The sequence below is a fragment of the Petromyzon marinus genome, chromosome 31, assembly GCF_048934315.1.
Source record: "Petromyzon marinus isolate PM22_M1 ecotype Great Lakes invasive population chromosome 31, UKy_Petmar_22M1.pri1.0, whole genome shotgun sequence".
Lineage (NCBI taxonomy): Eukaryota > Metazoa > Chordata > Hyperoartia > Petromyzontiformes > Petromyzontidae > Petromyzon > Petromyzon marinus.
Genome location: NC_133697.1, coordinates 14,758,007 through 14,778,378, shown reverse-complemented (window position 1 = coordinate 14,778,378; position 20,372 = coordinate 14,758,007). Strand labels below are relative to the sequence as shown.

The 20,372-nt window shown below is 46.7% G+C and overlaps 2 protein-coding genes across 4 annotated transcripts in view; one reads left to right on the top strand and one right to left on the bottom strand.

Moving 5' to 3' along the window:
• The window catches only part of DTD1 (D-aminoacyl-tRNA deacylase 1), a 94,749-nt gene that overhangs the window by 36,062 nt on the left and 38,315 nt on the right, over positions 1–20,372 (top strand). Inside the window, exon 5 of one of the 3 annotated variants that reach the window (XM_076071150.1) lies at positions 4,847–4,882. The exons of the other annotated variants lie outside the window; for them this stretch is intronic. Coding sequence (XP_075927265.1) covers positions 4,847–4,882 — 36 coding nt within the window. Of the gene's footprint in view, positions 1–4,846; positions 4,883–20,372 lie in introns of those variants that run through there. 3 annotated transcript variants of the gene reach the window in all.
• Positions 1,651–11,106, bottom strand: LOC116947897 (proteinase-activated receptor 2-like). The gene is made up of 2 exons (XM_032964178.2): positions 10,525–11,106; positions 1,651–5,962 (listed from the first exon to the last, which is right to left on the bottom strand). The coding sequence occupies exon 2, from the start codon at positions 5,923–5,925 to the stop codon at positions 4,843–4,845; it is 1,083 nt and encodes a 360-aa protein (XP_032820069.1). The 5' UTR covers positions 5,926–5,962; positions 10,525–11,106; the 3' UTR covers positions 1,651–4,842.

Below are 20,372 nucleotides of genomic sequence, written 5' to 3'. Positions count from 1 at the left end.
AAAAGCTTTAAATCAAAAGTGCGATTACAGTTTGTTAGAATTCCGCAGCATCTGCTTGGCTGCTCTGCACGGCCTGGATTATCTTACATAATGCCCCCTCGGCATCCGTCTGCTTCGTTCTTTTGACATCGCTGCGGTAAAACTACACTCCTGGTGCCTCGCTGTTCTCGAGGCACTTCGAGTCACTTGTAGAGTCACTTTTAGGGTCACTTCGGGCTGTTCTCGAGGCACTTCAAGTCACTTGTAGAGTCACTTCGGTCTGTTCTCGAGGCACTTCAAGTCACTTGTAGAGTCACTTCGGTCTGTTCTCGAGGCACTTCGAGTCACTGTTCTTGAGTCACTTTTAGGGTCACTTCGGGCTGTTCTCGAGGCACTTCGAGTCACTTGTAGAGTCACTTCGGTCTGTTCTCTAGGCACTTTGAGTCACTTGTAGAGTCACTTGTAGAGTCACTTCGGTCTGTTCTCGAGGCACTTTGAGTCACTTGTAGAGTCACTTCGGTCTGTTCTCTAGGCACTTTGAGTCACTTGTAGAGTCACTTGTAGAGTCACTTCGGTCTGTTCTCGAGGCACTTCGAGTCACTTGTAGAGTCACTAGTAGAGTCACTTCGGTCTGTTCTCGAGGCACTCCGAGTCACTTGTAGAGTCACTAGTAGAGTCACTTCGGTCTGTTCTCGAGGCACTTCCTTCTGTAGCTCTTCACTCTTCTCCACCCTTTTTGGGTGTTTCATTCATTCAAAGCTGGCGGAGTAGCAACTGAGAGAACGCTATCATACCGGATAATCCCCTCGTTGAAGATCTCACCATCGCCACCACCACCACCGCTACCACCGCCACCGCCACCACCCAGCCACCACCACCTCCACCGCCACCACCCAGCCACTGGCACCACCCAGCCACCGCCACCACCCAGCCACCGCCACCACCCAGCCACCGCCACCACCCAGCCACCGCCACCACCCAGCCACCAGGAAGTTCGCCGTCCCCGCAAGCAATGTGCCGCTCGCTTACCAGCCGTGCGGGAATCAGCCGCGGCAGGTGCGATGACCTTTTCCCGCAATTGGGGAATAAGAAGTGAAAAGGAGCCCACGCGCGGCGATCTTTGTGGAAGGGTTTTTATTTTAAAAGAAAATTCCCTCTCACGACAACCACGCTTGCACACACAGCAAGCGCTCTCTCCCGGAGAGGACCTGGAACCTTTTCCACCAACCCCATCCCTTGGCCTCTTTCTCCGCCTCTCACTCTCTCCTCTCCCTCCTTTCTCTTTCTATTGAGCCAGTTCCCTGCTCTCTCCTGCCCAGCTGTGTCCCAGCCGCATTTCATCAACTATTTCATGATGGTGTGCCCTTAGTGTCCTTATGCAACCCCAATGTGTCCTTACGCGACCCCAATGTATCCTTACGTGACCCCAACGTATCCTTACGTGACCCCAATGTGGGGCCCACCTTGAGCTCGTGGCCCCTGCGAGCCTCCTCTAGGGCCCAAGTGGCGTCCGCACGCTTCGTTGCTCACAACTTGGCACGGCACTTTCAAGTTGCCACCACTCAGTTCATAACCATATCAGTTCAACACACACGCACGTGCACACACACACACACACGCACGTGCACACACACACACACGGACGTACACATATGAAACAGAAAGGATGGATTCATTCCATTGCTTTATTTCAAGCAGGTGAGAGCCCTTTGAGAATACACACGTCTCTTTCTCAAGGTAGACCTGGGGGATGTTGCCATTTCACTTCCCCTGCTCTCTGACGGTCCTCAATGGTTCGTCTAAGTCTTGTGGTTCCTTTCTTTACAAAGGGCGAAACGAGCCCCCCCCCCCCAGTACCTCCTCAGTAACTCCGAGGCTTCCTCCTCGGATTGTTCGATGCCAGTGCAGTCCTTGGCTCCCCAGTGCTGAATGTTTTTACAACTTTTTGGATCCCCGCGTGTTGCCTCGCCCCATGTTGGTCACGTGGATTTTTCTCCTGGTTTTCCGGTCTCCCTCCACGACGTCCTATAAACTATAAACGTTCTAGAATTGAAGTTTTCGGCACACTTCAGCGATTGTTTTCGCTGTGGTTGTCCCCACCTGATGACGGACGCTTGTGTTGCGCCCAAAACGTCGTGATTTAATTTAGTTGTTGTCATTTTTGTTTAATTTAATTTAATTAAATTTTTTACCTACGTGACTTTACCGAAAGAACCAAAGAGTTACTTTAAACGTTCTATAAACTATAAACGTGCCTTTAGATGATTTGGCCACTGCTCTGAATTCTCACATGGTGATATCAGCCTCTGTGATGACGAGCTATCGATCACGCTTGGCCAAGTCGCCTCTGAAAAAGTGCCCGCAGTTCCGTGGGCTTTACCCGTTAAAATATAAATGAGTTAGTAATAGTTAGTAGTATTTGTTTCCAGCCTGCATACACGTTTTCTTTGGTGTGAATGATTATATTTAAGTTTAATCAGATAAACTATTGAGCCCTCCATTTGTACTTCCTAACTGATCATTAGCTAAAAAAATATTTCTGCTTTTCTTATAAGCATTTTAAAAATAAGCGCAAAACATTTTTTTTTCCTCACAAAATATCAAAAGTTTCTTGGCAAAATGTTCGTGCATTAAGTGGCAGACATAGCTCATGCAATTACTTATTTTTAAAAATACCTCAAACGCGCTGGTTTTGTTACTATGCTGTGCTCATGCAGGCACTTGCATAAAGTGGACACGTACACACACAAAGACAAAGGATCCCCATGTAACCTTGCACACACTCACAGGGCAAGTGCCAGTACCGGACCTGCGCACGAGGGCTTAGTGCAGTCCTCACCACGCTCGGCCGATGTTTTCATTCTCTGCCACGTACTCATTTAAGGCTGACTCGACCTCGGGGAAGCCAAGGACCTGGTTATGATATCACATGCCACTGGTCTTAGCCGTGGCCAGGAATCTTAACTCAGGTTACCGGATTTATAGAGTAGTGGGCTATCCACTGCTCTACCACTTCGCTCAGACACATGCTCACAATGACATACCTGAACTGTAACACACGTGCATTCGTGTACACACGTCAAATACGATTAGAGACCACACTTTCCCCAATTAACCATGTGGACTGCCGGGTCAGATGCGGTCTCCTCATTCTCTTTGCCGAAAATAGTTCAACGTTTGCAAACATGTTTTTTTTTTAATCGGATATCTGATCCCGGGTGGCATTGCAGTTAACGGATTGACAATCCAGCTTCGGCTATTGTCCATTTGGGGGTCAGTGAAGTTCGTACCACCGTGTGGGAAGTCTGCAGTGGTATGACGCTGCCCCGGTCACGGCAGTGTTGATACTTAGATATTTGGTTTGTACCACCAATGGTGGCAAGCGGTCGTTACATCCGCCACCACACGACACAGCCAATTAGTAAGGGTTGTCACATCAGCAATACGTGACAAGTAGTTACTACACTCGCTGGTTCTTTCGGTAAAGTCACGTAGGTATAAAATAAAATAACTCACGACGTTTCGGGCGCAACACAAGCGTCCATCATTAGGTGGGAAAGCTGATTTATTTTATTTATACCTACGTGACTTTACTGAAAGAACCAAAGAGTATGGATTCCTGCAGTCACGAAAGCTTCAAATCAAGTAGTTACTACCTCAGCACTCTGGTGTGTTGGAGAGTAAATACATAATGTTTACAATTTGAAATGACTGTGACGTTTCACTGGTAATTACAACCAGAATTGTCCGATGAGGTTGGTTGTAATTATCAGTGAAACGTCACAATACTCAAATTGCAAATGTCGTGGGTTTACTCTCCAACACACCGGTGTGCTGTACTAGTAACGAATTGGCACGCTCTGTTTTTACGTGACACACCTTACTAATTGTCTGTTTCGGGTGGTGGTGGGTTAACGACACATTTATATTGACGCGATCTAACCCGAAAAAACCTTTATTAAGGAAAATATTTTTCGCGAAAGTCTCCGTGTTAAAGTGACGAGCAGGGAGCTACAATTAATATGATGAAACAGGGTATTCGTACAGCTACACTATGATCACCGGAATAAAGTAGTATGATACAAACTAAAAGGGGGGTCAGACTTAGTGACACACTATCGCCATCGTTATTCACAGCGACATTACAATATATATTTAAAAACTCGGGTTCATGGCGAGGGTTTTAGTAGAGTCGTTTCATGGCACGTACAAACTCAGGGGTACGCGTTGGGTGGGGCGTGAAGGTAATCGGGCTCGAGATTTGCAACTAGTCACGAGCGTGCTTTGTGAAATATACGTTTTCGAGTTAATTGGATTAACATTCAGTCCTGAAATCAGAAAAGCTTCATGATAACAAATCAGGTTTATAAAGTGTATAAATGCAAGTGCGTGTTAATGTTCCGTGTTAAAGGCAGCCAGGTAAATATAGACGTTGCGCACCAACAAAAATAAAAAGTGAAACAAAAGAAGAACGTAAAAAAAACACTTTCTTCAATGACACATTAGGGCACACTAAATACATCGACATCTTTCACAATGACAGCTGCATTTGACCTCCTCCCCCGCCAGCCACTTTCGAAGGAAGATGACACCATTGTGGGTGCTTCAGAAAGGAGACAACACCATTGTGGATTCTCTTCAGATGGGAGACAATACCGTTGTGGGCGCTTCAGATGGGAGACAATACCGTTGTGGATTCTCTTCAGATGGGAGACAATACCGTTGTGGGCGCTTCAGATGGGAGACAATACCGTTGTGGATTCTCTTCAGATGGGAGACAATACCGTTGTGGATTCTCTTCAGATGGGAGACAATACCGTTGTGGATTCTCTTCAGATGGGAGACAATACCGTCGTGGGCGCTTCAGATGGGAGACGACACCGTCGTGGACGTTCCCGTCTGATCGCCTTTCCCCGGCGCGTCCTGCAGGAGCTCCGAGTCGTCCCTGCCCGTGCCACTGCTGCCGCGTAGCAGCTCGGGGCGGCTTGACATGGACGGGCGCCACCAGCAGGCCAGCGCGCTGAGCACACGCGCCTGGAACTCGCTCGACACGAAGTAAAAGACGATGGGGTCGAAGCAGGTGTTGAGGCTGCTGAAGGCCAGCATGAGCTTGTAGATGCCGTAGAGGTCGCTGTTTTTCTTCGTCCAGTGGAGCAGCGCGTGGGCCAAAAGCACGCAGTTGTTCGGCGCGAAGCAAAGAACGAACGTGACCAGGACCACGACCGACAGCTGGATCCCCTTGCGGATGTCCTCGTTGTTTCGCCCGTCGGAACAGGAGCCCAGCTTGGCCTTTGTGAGCGCCCGAATGATGGACGCGTAGCAGAATACGGTGATGCAAACGGGGACAAAGAAGTTCACGGCCACGAACACGACGCAGTAGACGAGAAAGAATGTGACGACGCCCTCTTCTTTTGGGAAGACGTCGTAGCAGGTGGTGATGTTCAGCTCCTGGACGTGGTGGAGGAGGTTTATCGACTGTACGGGTGACAGCATGACCAGGGTCAGGACCCAGATGCCCGCGGTGACCAGGGCGGCGCGGCGCACGCCGTGCATGTGGCGAGCGTGCAGCGGCCTCACGATGGCCAGGTAGCGGTCGACGCTGACGCAGGTGAGGAAGAAGGTGGAGCAGTGCGTGTTGGTGTAGAGTAGCTGCGTGAAGACGTGGCAGAGCGGGCGGCCGAACGGCCAGTCGTTGCCGCGGAAGTGGTAGGCGATCTGCAGCGGCAGGAAGAGGACATAGAGGAGGTTTACGGCTGCCAGGTTGGCCATGTAGACGTTGGAGGCCGTGCGCGTTCTCGTCTTGAACAGGAAGACCCAGAGGGCCGTGGCGTGCGCCGGCAGGCCGACGGCGAGCACCAGGAGGTAGATGCACGGCAGCACGACGGTGGTGAGGCTGCCCGTGAGCATCTGGCGCGTCTCTTCGCTGAGCGTCGTGACGTTCGCCATGGCCCCTGCCACTCTCTCGCCGTTGTTTCGTTCACGGCTGTAGGGAAAACATTTCCCGCCGTGTTAAAAGTTTATCGCGATGCGCGTGGGTGTGCCGATAACTGCCGAGTGCTGTGCGTAGGATATTGCTCAGTGTCAGCAGCAGGAAGTAGGTTTTGTTTGATTACACTGAACCAACTGTCTTTCATTGTCCACTTTTTAAATATAAATATGTAAAATGTTCCGTCACAGTGGCGTGCGTTGATATTTTCTGCGGTTCATTTTAACGGCTGCCGTATTTTTTTTTACGTCTACTCGAAAGAAGCACTTATTTATTTTAACACAAACTTACTCTTCATCTTTACATTTATTTATGGGAAGTAAAAGCTAATGAGATTTAAACTCGACTCATGCCACACTTTTTATTGATGCAATTTCGAGAGACGTCGAATCGTATGAATGAATACGCGCCCATGCATGGACGAGCATATTGGTGACATTGTATTCTGAATAAGGCACATTCTTTGCATGAACATCAACTGCAAGCACTTTAGGTGCAAAACATTGCGATTTTTTTTCAGACAATGTATGCAGAAGTACAGAGCGTCGATGAAGACCGCCAGTGCAAGGTGCACGAAAGAACAAAGTGCCAAGCATAGCGAATACACACGTGGCCGATAAACGCGATATTAGCTTCTGGTTGTATTTGTACTTAATTTTGTTCTTGGTTAATACGTCCAGCACAAATATTATTTTAAATGGTATAAACCGCAGAACATGGAAGTCAATTTAGAAAATGATGATAATATATTAAATTAACTCCAAAAGTAATGTTGTGTAATTCCATTTTGTTATATAATCATGCATTTAGCCAACATGTCCAAAACATTTAGCAAAGCACCGATTGAATGGAAAATAGATGTTTATTTTCACTGTTGATTATTGAGTTGGTGGCTTGATAAATATTTTGTCAAGAAAAATGATACTTCTGGATTACTCAAATGAGGAGCAGTAATCACGATAAATGAGATATTACACGTTATCTTGCGGCGCATACAAAAACATATTGCGATCGATATTGACCGCATTTTTTTACGAATGCCGTGTCAAGAGAAGCTGTGTCACGCAGCTACGCATTCAATCATGAAGCAGAATTTGTTGGTGGCGTTTGTAAAAAAAAAATAGATTCATGCATATCACCATCAAAATGTAGTATTTATACCACAACAAGCATGTGGTGCATTTCCAGGCACTTTGTCGAACATTCCGCGTGTCTTTCATGGTTTTTGTTGTTGTGTGCAGTGAACTCTTGCAATACAGTGAGGGAAAAAAGTATTTGATCCCCTGCTGATTTTGTACGTTTGCCCACTGACAAAGAAATGATCAGTCTAGAATTTTAATGGTAGGTTCATTTGAACAGTAAGAGCCAGAATAACAACAACAAAATCCAGAAAAACGCATGTCAAAAATGTTATAAATTGATTTGCATTTTAATGAGGGAAATAAGTATTTGACCCCTCTGCAAAACATGACTTAGTACTTGGTGGCAAACCCTTGTTGGCAATCACAGAGGTCAGACGTTTCTTGTAGTTGGCCACCAGGTTTGCACACATCTCAGGAGGGATTTTGTCCCACTCCTCTTTGTAGATCTTCTCCAAGTCATTAAGGTTTCGAGGCTGATGTTTGGCAACTCGAACCTTCAGCTCCCTCCACAGATTTTCTATGGGATTAAGGTCTGGAGACTGGCTAGGCCACTCCAGGACCTTAATGTGTTTCTTCTTGAGCCACTCATTTGTTGCCTTGGCCGTGTGTTTTGGGTCATTGTCATGCTGGGATACCCATCCACGACCCATTTTCAATGCCCTGGCTGAGGAAAGGAGGTTCTCACCCAAGAATTGACGGTACATGGCCCCGTCCATCGTCCCTTGAATGCGGTGAAGTTGTCCTGTCCCCTTAGCAGAAAAAACACCCCCAAAGCATAATGTTTCCACCTCCATGTTTGACGGTGGGGATGGTGTTCTTGGGGTCATAGGCAGCATTCCTCCTCCAAACACGGCGAGTTGAGTTTATGCCAAAGAGCTCCATTTTGGTCTCATCTGACCACAACACTTTCACCCAGTTGTCCTCTGAATCATTCAGATGTCCATTGGCAAACTTCAGACGGGCATGTATATATGCTTTCTTGAGCAGGGGGACCTTGCGGGCGCTGCAGGATTTCAGTCCTTCACGGCGTAGTGTGTTACCAATTGTTTTCTTGGTGACTATGGTCGCAGCTGCCTTGATATCATTGACAAGATCCTCCCGTGTAGTTCTGGGCTGATTGCTCACCGTTCTCATGATCATTGCAACTCCACGAGGTGAGATCTTGCATGGTGCCCCAGGCCGAGGGAGATTGAAAGTTCTTTTGTGTTTCTTCCATTTGCGAATAATCACACGCACTGTTGTCACCTTCTCACCAAGCTGCTTGGCAATGGTCTTCTAGCCCATTCCAGCCTTGTGTAGGTCTACAATCTTGTCCCTGACATCCTTGGAGAGCTCTTTGGTCTTGGCCATGGTGGATAGTTTGGAATCTGATTGATTGATTGATTGCTTCTGTGGACAGGTGTCTTTTATTCAGGTAACAAGCTGAGATTAGGAGCACTCCCTTTAAGAGTGTGCTTCTAATCTCAGCTCGTTACCTGTATAAAAGACACCTGGGAGCCAGAAATCTTTCTGATTGAGAGGGGGTCAAATCTTATTTCCCTCATTAAAATGCAAATCAATTTATAACATTTTTTTACATGCGTTTTTCTGGATTTTGTTGTTGTTATTCTGTCTCTCACTGTTCAAATATACCTACCATTAGAATTATAGATTGATCATTTCTTTGTCAGTGGGCAAACGTACAAAATCAGCAGGGGATCAAATACTTTTTTCCCTCACTGTACGAAGGCCGGCACGGCATAGAGGAGGTGGGTGGCCAGCCGGGCCGCCTTTTACTCCCCAGTGGTGATGTTTGCACACCATACTAGGTATTCATTTGAGGCTAAGTCAACCTAGGGGAGGCTCATGACCGGTTAAGATAACCATCACTGGTGTTGGCCGTGAGCAAGAATCGAACTCGGGTTGTCGGGTTTGTAGCGCAGTGCGCTAACCGCTGCACTACCGCTCCCCACACACACGCAGACCTAGGCTTTCAGGACCAATATTATGATTCGTAATTAGTTTATTTTGAGTGAGATCGTTTAATGTATCATGTTTTTTTTTTACGATAACCTTCCACCACCCAACAAAGCCAATCAAATGAAGTTGCCACGTGGAAGATGATGCCAGTTTATTTCGTCTATCAGCAAAGCCAGAGTGTTGATACCAAGCTCAATTTTACTATGTCAAATTTGAACGATTGAAAAATGTGATTTGATTAGACCAATTGGCAAACGTTGCTCGTCTTTCACCAACCTGTCCGTCATGACTAAGAATTGAACTAACGTTGCCGTGCTCGTAGGCCAGTGCATGAATCACCGCCTCACTACCCCCCACGGAAACCGATATGCACTTATTTATAAGCGGGTGTAGGCGTTGGACTGAGCGTTTATATTGCTCAACCAAATTAGTGATGCATTTGTTCCCCAACCAGGTGGTTTTTATTTATTTTATTTTTTATCGTAGCCAACGATGAATTTGGACGAAAACCATCAACGCAGAGGGTGGCCACGACCACCTCCCACCAAGCACCGAAGAGTGGCCGATTGTAACGAGATGAAACTCGCGGAAGCTGCTGGCATCGCTTGTTCGCTTTATTAGAAACTGCAATGCACCCAGGAATGAGCAAACATTTGAATTGGTTCTGTAAATAATGTAATATATTTAAAAATATGTATATTTACTGAGTTCACTTATGAGTTGACAAAACATTTTTGGGGGGGGGGGGGGGGGGTGTGGTGGCAGGTAATTACGACGAGTGTACTAAAATATTCCACTGCATCACAGATTAAGAGAATCACTCCGTGGAATCAAACGGAGCAAGGCTTCAAACCGGTTTGTGCAAGGTGTTGCCATTGACCAGACGAAGACTTTGACTCATGCTGTCGCTTACGGGATGTGTTGAAACGAGGAAGTTATGGCTTTCGAAAGCGAGCGCATGTCTGAAGTGTGCGTTGTAAAAAGTGTGTTAGCAATTCTTATACGGTACAATATAAATGAAAGGGTTTAAAAAACAAAATCAAACAACAATCACTTAATAGGAGGAGGAGAATGCGTGTGGTGTAGCGCATGTGCAAGTCAGCTTGTATATAATGTGAGCGTAAAACATTGTCACTTGCTTCAGAGTGGAGAATATAAGTGTAATATAAGTCGCCTCCTTCTCACGTCACTTTCTCTCCACGTGAACACTTAAAAATATTTTTGGACACACCCCATCGAGAGGACGACCTTCTAGGAGTGTGTCATTTTAGCAGCATCGGGTTCAACACAAGCTAACTCTGGAGCGGTGTTGACATTTAGTGTCTCATTAGCATGTAAAACATGTTTCCCAGAGAGCTCTGGGTACGTATATGTTTTACTCCACAAGCGATTTTCCAAACGATATGTTCACATTTCACTTACGATTGCACTGATGTAACAGTGGTTTAAGATACTTACATGAAGTTGCGCTTGCCTTGGCGTAGAATGTAATTGTGCTTCTGTGGTCCAGAGTGAACTCTTCACGGGAGTACTGTTCGATGTCCCTTACACCATGGCAGTCGCAACGAAGAGAGCTAGATTGTTACCTTGGGAAGATGTCACCGCCGTTGCCTTGTGTACAATGTGCTGCCTTCAGAAGACGTTATTCTGATTTCTGGTTCCCTTAATCTTCCATTATCCTGATGCACAGGCTCGAGGTTTAACACAAGTGTGTTGCCGATTGATGACGTTCGTCATTTCTACTTGCGAACATATACATTTTTTTTTTTTAAAACCGTTCAAATTGCTCTAACCCTTAACGCATACGGTCCTCGGCCAGGACCACAACCGTCGGTGATGAACCTTGAGCTTCCGTTGCTGTTTGAGGCCACCGAGGAAGGGAGGAGCGGTCACCAGCGGCGTCCGCGACACGCGCCTGCTCGCTGGGCCGCGTGCGAGGAGGCCCACGTGAAGTGGAGCTTTGCGTTCGCAGGCCGCCAAGAGTTGTGCGGCCGCCGGGGAACGTTGCACCGCACCGCGTGGAGGAAACCCACGACCGCAGACGTGGGAGACTCTCGCTTAGGGCGGCACCGTGAAAGTACAGTCCCGAGAAAGCAAATGAAGAACACAACATGATGTTACGTTAGTGCGCAGTAAATATTTATTGGATGTATACTTTTGTTGGACCTTACGGGTGTTTTTTAAACAAAAAATATTTATGTTAAACTGGCCCCACACACCATTAATACCTCTTTAGTGTCTTCCCATACACTCGTTTATTAACATTTCAACAACTTAAGTACGTATGGTAATAGGACTGTTTATAATGTATATAATTCAGATAGCATCTATTTTACCTCAGCCACTTCTTCCCCAAACCACCACCCCATTGTTGTAAAGTGCCTTGAGATTTTCTGAAAGGTGTAATATAAGCTGTAATTATTAGATTATTATGCTTATATTTATAATTTATACCGTGGTCACCGATATGCGCCGACTATGAACATTAGAACACCATTCCAGTGCCCGGCACTTGATGAACGTAGCTAATGCGTCACATTGGGTCGATGGAAAGAGTACGTGGTGCGGTGTTGATGGAAAGAGAAACATTTCATGAACTCCGCTTGCTCTTGTGGCATTCCAGAGTGGTTTTCGTGAAGGATTGTTGGGCGTGCGATAAGAGAAAAATTGGCGCCTGTAGTTCTTCACCTCAGTTTTATCACCGTAATGTTTTTTTTACCGTTAGAGTGGCACCGTGGCGAGATGTTGACTACCTCGCCTGGTATACAGGAGGTCGTGGGTTCGATCCCGACCCTGGGAGATGTTGACTACCTCGCCTGGTACACAGGAGGTCGTGGGTTTGGTTCTGACCCTGACGCCTATTGTGTGTTTGGAGTGTGCGTGTCTCTCTCCCCGTGGACACGTGGATTTTTCTCTGGGTCCAGTTTTTCCCTCCACATTTAGAAACATGCATTTAGAGTATTTGGCTGCTATAATTTTTCACGTGATAATCCACTTGGTTGAGCTATCTATTTTTGAATAGTTTTTAGTTTTAAGTAGAAGAATCAGACATCACTATGCATCATTACAGTGTAAACACAGGAAACAAGTCTGCTAATTTTGTTCCAATAAATGATTTCCCTTCTTAGATTATCTCCACGGTGATACCATCCACTCCCAGAGATTTCCCCTTTTTCACACTGCGTGGGGAACAGTCGAGGTCTCTGTCTGAGACATCGGCAACTCCCTTCTCTTCACACATGTCCTAGGCGGGACACGCCACATCCATCACATTTAGTGATGGTGATGATGCTGATGATACTCACGCCCATCACATATTTTGATCGAGTCAAGCACATACTCCAGGGCATTAGAAGATCGAATACACCCTTTGGTAAAGCAAGTGACAATAATGGGATGGGAAACATCAAGCAAAGTTATGAATTTAAATTGGTGGCGATAATATGAAGTTACTGCCAGTTCAGCATCGTCGTCATTGAGAACACGCAGAGATCTGAGCGGTGGTAGGTTTCACGTCCAATCAGCCTTGTCCTATCCATCACATTTAAAAGAAAAATCTAATGGTTCGTACATTTGGTATATGTGCCATTCGTATAGCGCAGGGCTATTCCGGAGGAGCTATGATTCACAGACATAGTCTGCTGCTGCTGTAGCTTCACAGCAGAGGGGGGGCGGGGGGAGATGGAGCGATGTGCTTATCATATAATTCATTCCTGCAGCTCTTGCCATGGCCTCTGAAGCTTGCACGAGTCTCTTGCCTCTGAAGCTTGCACGAGTCTCTTTTCGAATGTGTGTGCGTATTTTGAAATGCAGACACACGGCCCCTGTGTCAGTCTACTGCTGGCTGAAGGCCTCCCCAGGCCCTTCACTCGTGGGGGTTGCTTTGACGATGCTTCAGTGCGCCGGTGATTGCGGGTCGGCGGAATTTCTTTTGCGCAATGGTTGACCCACCGCGCCACCGCTATCCCGTTTACTACTCGGCATTCAAATGAAGCTAGCATATCGTACAGGAACTTGTAAATATAGTTTAATTTCTGTTCAAATGTATTTGTTTATACGTACTGAGGCGATTACATTATAATAGATATTTAAACTGAAAGAGAAATACATGGATCGGAGAATAGATGGATGTCAGAGGCATCGCCTTGACTGATCATGAATATCAGGGGGTGGGGGACCGGGCACATCGTGAAGGGATGGTGGCACGTTGATGAGACTGGTGACGGAGCGGCAGCCAGAGGAGAGGACGCGCCCTATAATTTGTTGTTCTTTGTCCGCACCTCCGATTGGCACGGTTGGCTACGTATGGTGCCAAATAAGTTCATCATATATATGTAAAGACGAATTAACACACTTTTATTGAGATGGTTTATTCATTGAAGACACGTTCACTCGAACAGGCGGAGACCCCACCGCAACAGCCCCGAGTCTCCCGTGCATCTCCCCTTATATACGTACCGAGGCCACGCCCACATTCCCGAACATTCTCGCTGACTCTGGACGCTCGCTCCACCGGCAGACTCCACCGTCCTCTTCCGTCACCTGGCCGTGCTCCCTTCTCGATCATTCCCGTAGCCACCAGCCCCTTCGTACTCACAGCTGACTCCCCCGTCATTACCTCCCGTGGCCACTAGTCCACTCTCACTGCAGGTTGACTCTACTATCATTACCTCCCATGGCCACTAGTCCACTCACACCGCAGGCTGACTCCCCTGTCATTACCTCCCGTGGCCACTAGTCCACTCACACCCCAGGCTGACTCCCCTGTCATTACTTCCCGTGGCCACTAGTCCACTCACACCACAGGCTGACTCCCCTGTCATTACCTCCCGTGGCCACTAGTCCACTCACACTGCAGGCTGACTCCCCTGTCATTACACGTCCATGGAGCGATGAGATCCGTAGAAGTGGGATGGATCGTTGTATCGCGGGGCTATGTGGGATGGTAACGGCATAGAGAGGCCTCATCCAGCAGTGGATTTACTATGGCTGCTGCTGATGTCAGAGCTTTCCCGCTGTCAAATCACACCAACCCCCACACAACTTCTTTCGCCGTGCCGTGCACGCGAAATATCGCGATTCATTTCTTACATGGACACCCCCAAGTTGCCCCCCCCCCCCCGCACAACACTTTTCCCCTCGCCTGCCATTTACCCTGCATCCGAGATTGCTCGGTCGCAACCCTCCGCTTTCCACCCGCCACGTATTTCATTCCCTTGACAATAATTCCACCCACCTTTGCCTCGTCGCCCAGTAACTCGCACACCGCTCGTGTCAGTGCGAAGCAGAGCCATCGCGGCCGTGTCATTACGAGCAACCTTCTTACTCTGGCAAATCACAGGGCTGTCAATTCTCACTCTGTCTGTCTTATGCAGACGGGTAGATGGACGGAAGGATATATATTTTGTTATAGATGTGTTCTATATGCAGCTACAGTATTTAATAATGTCTGGAGCTTTATTGTAAATCAGTTAACGCGGACACTTATTGCAAACACTGCGTGTTAAACTACCAAGGAAGTATCATTAAAATAGTACGGGCGCCCCGGTAAATTTTCCTTCTGTCAAGAGCAGTCGGTCATTTCATTGTTGCTGCTGTTTCCACGATGCGATGAGTTTGAAGGCGTGCGCCGTTGCCAGCCTACATGGTAGCTCAGCGGACACGGAGCTGACGGCTTTAGTTTGCTGCACACAGCCAACTTGAGCTTTCACACGAGTATGCATTTATTGTAAAATGTGAACGTTATCCACTGGCACTTTGCACACAGGTTCTTAAATCTTCCTCTTCAGTTGATGATACCCGCTACTCATCTGGGTGAAGCAACATTACAGGACTGGATTTGTGGGATTTCATCAGCCGTACTAGACGCCGTCAGGATTGTGAAAATAATAGCACGATTGACAACACGGCCACACGTAGACTTACTAGAGACAGAGAGAGAGTGTCGGCGTGGTGGGGATAGCGCTGCGGTGGAATGGTCGGCGCGGCAGTTGGACCGACGGTGCCACTGCAGTTTAAATCCCCTCCGCCCCTGTGTACCCACCGAGCGGTGTACATGAGTAGGGGCGTGGTGGGGTCAAGTGTGGGTATTGCCACATCTTCAACGATGTATGTGCCCAGGGTGGAAGAGTAGGCCAAATCACTTTGAGGGTTTATTTTTTTCGAGAGCTTCCTCCAGTAGGTGGAGGCCCTTCCACCAGCAGTGGCGTGGGGAAGCACTTGCAGCGCTGCGCCTTTACCCTGCACGCGAATGACATGACCCAAGTTAGGCAGGTTGATGATAAGCAATATAATTGCATTGTTTTATAAGGGACATTTGTAGACGAACTGACTCACGTATGCTGTTTCAAAGAAGACGTAAATCAAAAAAGTCGCTACGTTCCTCACTTTTATTTCCGCGCTAAAGCAAAAATCAATTGCTAAAAGAAAATGTGCCGTGCACGACTGTTACGGATGAATGTTATGGATGAATGTTACGGATGGATGTTACGGATGGATGTTACGGATGAATGTTACGGATGAATGTTACGGATGAATGTTACGGATGAATGTTACGGATGAATGTTACGGATGAATGTTATGGATGAATGTTACGGATGAATGTTATGGATGTTTCCCCATGCAGCAGTGTGTATACAATCTAGATGTGAAGTTTTCGTGACTGCTGGGATCCATACTCGTTGGTTCTTTCGGTAAAGTGATATATAGTACAGATGAGTCACATTCATTGTGGGTAAACAAATAATTCGGTGACGCTGCAATTGGCAGTGGTTCACAAACACAACAACAGCTAAACATGTTCATCAAAGGACTACCTTCAACTGAAAAAATAGACGTTTCGGACAATGACACTTCTTCATGGCCGGAAGTTTGCGGAGGGGGGGGGGCACGTTGGAGGCAACGCCCCCGCCAAACTGGGCACGTTTATTAATTTATTTTCAGTAGTTTACAATTAAGATTTTTAAAAATAATTATATGCGGCCCCAATTCCTAATATGAGGGGCAAAGCGAACCCATGTCCCCCCCCCCCCCCCCCCCCACTAATATAGAAGTCAAATTCTACCTAAAAAAAACAATACACAGTGGGAAACGTTTCGGACAATGGCCCTTCTTCATAGCACATGTATAATAGTGTGTGTAGATGAATGATGCGGAACGTGGAGTCTTACACTACATACATGTCGACCCCTTATCAGTGCCCTACCTTATTAAAGACCAATTCCGACCTTATTGGTCACCCCCGTGCCCGTATAAATCTCAACGTTCATCCTACAAAGTCCCATCACAAGAGAGAAACACAAACAAATTGACAGAAAATTGTTTTGCCCGTATTGAAACTGCTGTACACCGAATGGACCTGAAAACTCGATTTCCCCGTATGAGAATAGGGGTAAACCGTACGGGGTGACATGTTTGATGGCAATGTGCGTTGACGCCTCCTCCATGCGGTGCTCGCACCGTGCAAGCGCGTGACTTCGCCAAGCCACCGCGCAGCGCTCTTGTTGCGTCAACAGAGGGCGCTGCGGTTGTGCATCTGAAGCGGACACATTTGACGCTCAAGGACGCTTTTGTCGGACAGCCCCATGGATTCACAGCCGTAGTTTGTCACTACGAAGGTTATGCTTTATTTGTTATACGGTGAGAAGTTCTGATTATGCCTTTATTCACTTACGACATGAGATATTAATTGTAAATTGGCTTGGTGCGACAAAGTCTCCATTGGCTCAAATCGTGTATCAGGGCACAGACCAACTACAGATTTACCCAGTACCAAAATATAATAATAGGGTTTCCCCATTTTTCTCGCAACAAAACAGGTGTTAAGATGTTAAAACACCAAACTGAAACCTTTTACAGGGACGCGATTCCAGCGTCTCTGCACGCAGGTCCCGTCGTTATCTGCGCGTTGCTCGATTCGCCGCAAGGAACTCGCCACTCAACCTTTAGAAGCGATGTTTTGCCGCTGCGTTGTGAGCCAGTGGACGCGTCCCTCATTACGGTCGCCTCTTCTGAACAGGGCTCAGCGGGACGAGGCATGGGAATGGCAGGGGGAAGAGTGGAGGGTGGACGGCATGGCCAACCTTTGCTGCTCCGGCAGACTGCTTAGAGGATGCCCGTGTGTATTTTGTTTGTGTGTGCGCGCTTGTGTGTGAATGTGTGTGAATGTTTTATGCATGTGCGCATTACACATTTATGTCATTTATATGTAGATGTTGTTTACTTGAGATGCTGCTGTGGTGTAACGGTCAGCACACCGGACTTGCAAGCCAGAAGTCGCCCGTTCGATTTGATACACTGGCGCAGCAGTTCAATCGATAGGCAAGTTTTTAAAGTCACCCCCCAACTCTGCCCACCCAGCGGTATGAATGGGAGCACCACAGTTAGTCGATCGCTCAGTCGCATGTGGTGGGGTAAAGTGTGGGTATGCCAACCTCTTGGAACACGTGGCCAACATGGTAGAGTAGGCCAATCACCCTTCCGTGGTTTTCTCTCGAGCTCCCTCTATTCGATGCCCTTCCTGTAGCAGTGGCGTGAGCAAGCAGTTGCAGGGCTGCACCTTTACCTTTGCCCTTTACGTATGTATGGTATGTATGTTGAACTTCTTTCGCACCGTACGTAGCCAACCGTGCTAGCTATACTTGGACGTAATCGCGAAGAGTTTTGAAATGCACAGCATGCACGGGGCGTATATTTTGGTTTTATTTTTGTGGAAGGTGGCTTCGGGGACCTTTCAGAAGTCATTTGTTTCATGTCACTGGTTCCTATTGGCGTCTAGCCTTGCAATGTTGTGCTGTCGGGAAAAAAAATCAATTTCCAGAGGCTCTTGGTCGTTTGAAAATACAGCTAATTTTAAGGGAAAAAAATGCTGAATATCCCACAAAGCGTGGGACAATTACAGAAGCACACTTGGTAAAGCCATTTCTAAACCTTCCCGTTGTGGTTTTCAAAAGTTGTCATAAAATAATGGGGTCCTTGGTGAGTCGTCAATTCGATGTCGCTTCCCTAGTTTGTCACTCTTGCGTTATACGCCTACTGCGGCGTATTGCTTTGCATAACTTTTTGAATCGGTTGGCATGGTTACGTTAACAGGTGAGCATGTGGCCCCGGGGGTTGCAAAGCACAGGCGTCCATCGGAGGTGACTCAGCCCTGAGGATTTAATCCTGGTCACCTGCGACTGTGTAACAAAGCCAGTAGAACAATTTTATTTCCTTCTATTGCATTTTATCGTAGTTCTGAGAGCTTAATGTGTGGCAGTGGGCAGAGAGAGGTGCGCACAGCAGATTATTGGAGCTCTTTGTTTGCTCTGGAACATAATTATTAAAGGCACATGTTTTGTCTCTGCACGGTGCTATTCGCCAAGGAGATTTCTGAGAATGATTGCTTTTGACAAAATACGAGTTCCTGTATATTAACATGAACACTTTTTTTTCGTGATTATTCATTGGCAGTGGTGCATGAACACACGCAAAGATAAAGCTGAACACGTTCGTCGACAACACTGCCCTTAAAGGAAAAAAAAGGTGTCTAAATATTTATAGGCAGCAGCCCTGAATCTCTGTGGCATGAAGAGAGCCATTTTCGAAATTTCGTCGAATGTGTTTTCCTTTACGGCAATATTATTGACGAACGTATTTTTGATAATTATAGTCGTGTTATCACTGTCATGCTCGGAATATTTGAGGATAATTTAAGCGCAAACCAATGCTTCACATTCCATCATTTGTCGAGAAATTCTCGATCGAAGCGGAGCCTAGCAGCAACTGTCTCCCATCACCAGGGAGGAAGGGAACAAAGCCATAATGCCCTGACCGAAAATATCTAAACACATCCTCAAAAAGAAAATCGTCAAAGGGTGCAGCAAAACCCAGGCTCCCAAATGCACAGGATCCTTTTGCACCCCAAGGATTCTCTTCCACATCAAGAGAAATCTCATATTTTGTACGAAATCAGTCGTGGCAAGGGTGATAAAGCGTGGATTGGCGAGACCAAGAGAAATGTTGAGACCCGGTGATGTGAACGTATGAGAGGTGCCGCGGTGGCCAGATGTTAATACCTCGCCTTTAATACAGAGTGGTATGGGTTCAATGCTGACCCTGCTGCCTGTATATTTGGAGTTTGTGTGTTTTTCCCCGTGGTTGCGTTCATTTTTTCTCCGGGTCCTCTGGTTTTTTCCCCCTACATTTAGAATCAACGTGCGTTTAGAGTATTCTGGCTGTTATACATTTCCACACGATGATAATCCACTTTCGTTGAGCTATCATTTGTGACAGCCTGGTCGCTTCTGAAAAAGAGCTATATAACTCAGTGGGCCTTAACCGGTGAAATACTAAAATTGTTAATATTTTTTTTTTGTTCATGCCGATACTGAACCTGGATTTTACAGAAATATGCTTTGGCTTAGCGCAGACATGGACATGCCGGCTCCTTGACGCTTGGATAGCAGCAGGGCGATGGACTGGAACTTTGATAATGCGTGCGGTTGATATCTTGGCAGTTGTTAAAAGCCTTGCGCTAATCTGTCGTGTTCCATTAGTGGCGGTTGTCCTTCATCCATCCGTGATAATGTTGAATCAGAGTCACGTTCGCAATAATTATTCGTAATATTGCTGTAAATGAAATGCAAAGCATGTTTTTTTGCACTTACATTTTTCCTAAATGTTTTGCCAGATTTTTTGTTTGTTTGCAAGAGCGTCATCTCAGCTGCAGTAGAACGCCGCTGCTAATGGCAGCCCGCTATCATCCTGTTGTTTTGATTGGATTGATTGCAGGTTGTTTGGAGTTTACGTGTTTTTTTTGGATCCTCAGTGCTGAATGACTTATGGTACATGCGTAATGCTCATTGTACCAAACAGCGGGTCGCCACACATCTATGAGCATGAGTCAGAAAGGCATTAGGCAGCTGTCTTGTTTTTTTTCGAATATGCCATTTCCCGAGACGGTGGTGAACACCTGCGCGCCGGAATCAATTAATTTTATTTGAGGGCAGTGAGAGAGGAAACAAAACACAGCACTCTTTCATTTCTCTCCTACATTTATTCAGAGCGACGTGAATTTCCTGGACTCATCGTGCCACTGTCTAGAATTCCAACTCTTGGGGCAACTGCTTGTGTGGAACGAGCAGAAGAGAGATTGAGTGCAGGTTGTGGTAGATTGTATAAAGCAGTGGTTCTTCTTAAGTTGGGGGGTGCGAGATGCCCTTTCTGGGGGTGCGAGACATGGGCAGATTTTTTTAGAAGGTAAATAATCGAAAATACAAATTAAAAACGGACACGTAAGTACAACCACGTTGTTTGATGAAAACTTG

Bases quoted from the DNA above. Each gene is read 5' to 3' on its own strand.
- LOC116947897 (XM_032964178.2), bottom strand. From the start codon at position 5,925: ATGGCGAACGTCACGACGCTCAGCGAAGAGACGCGCCAGATGCTCACG.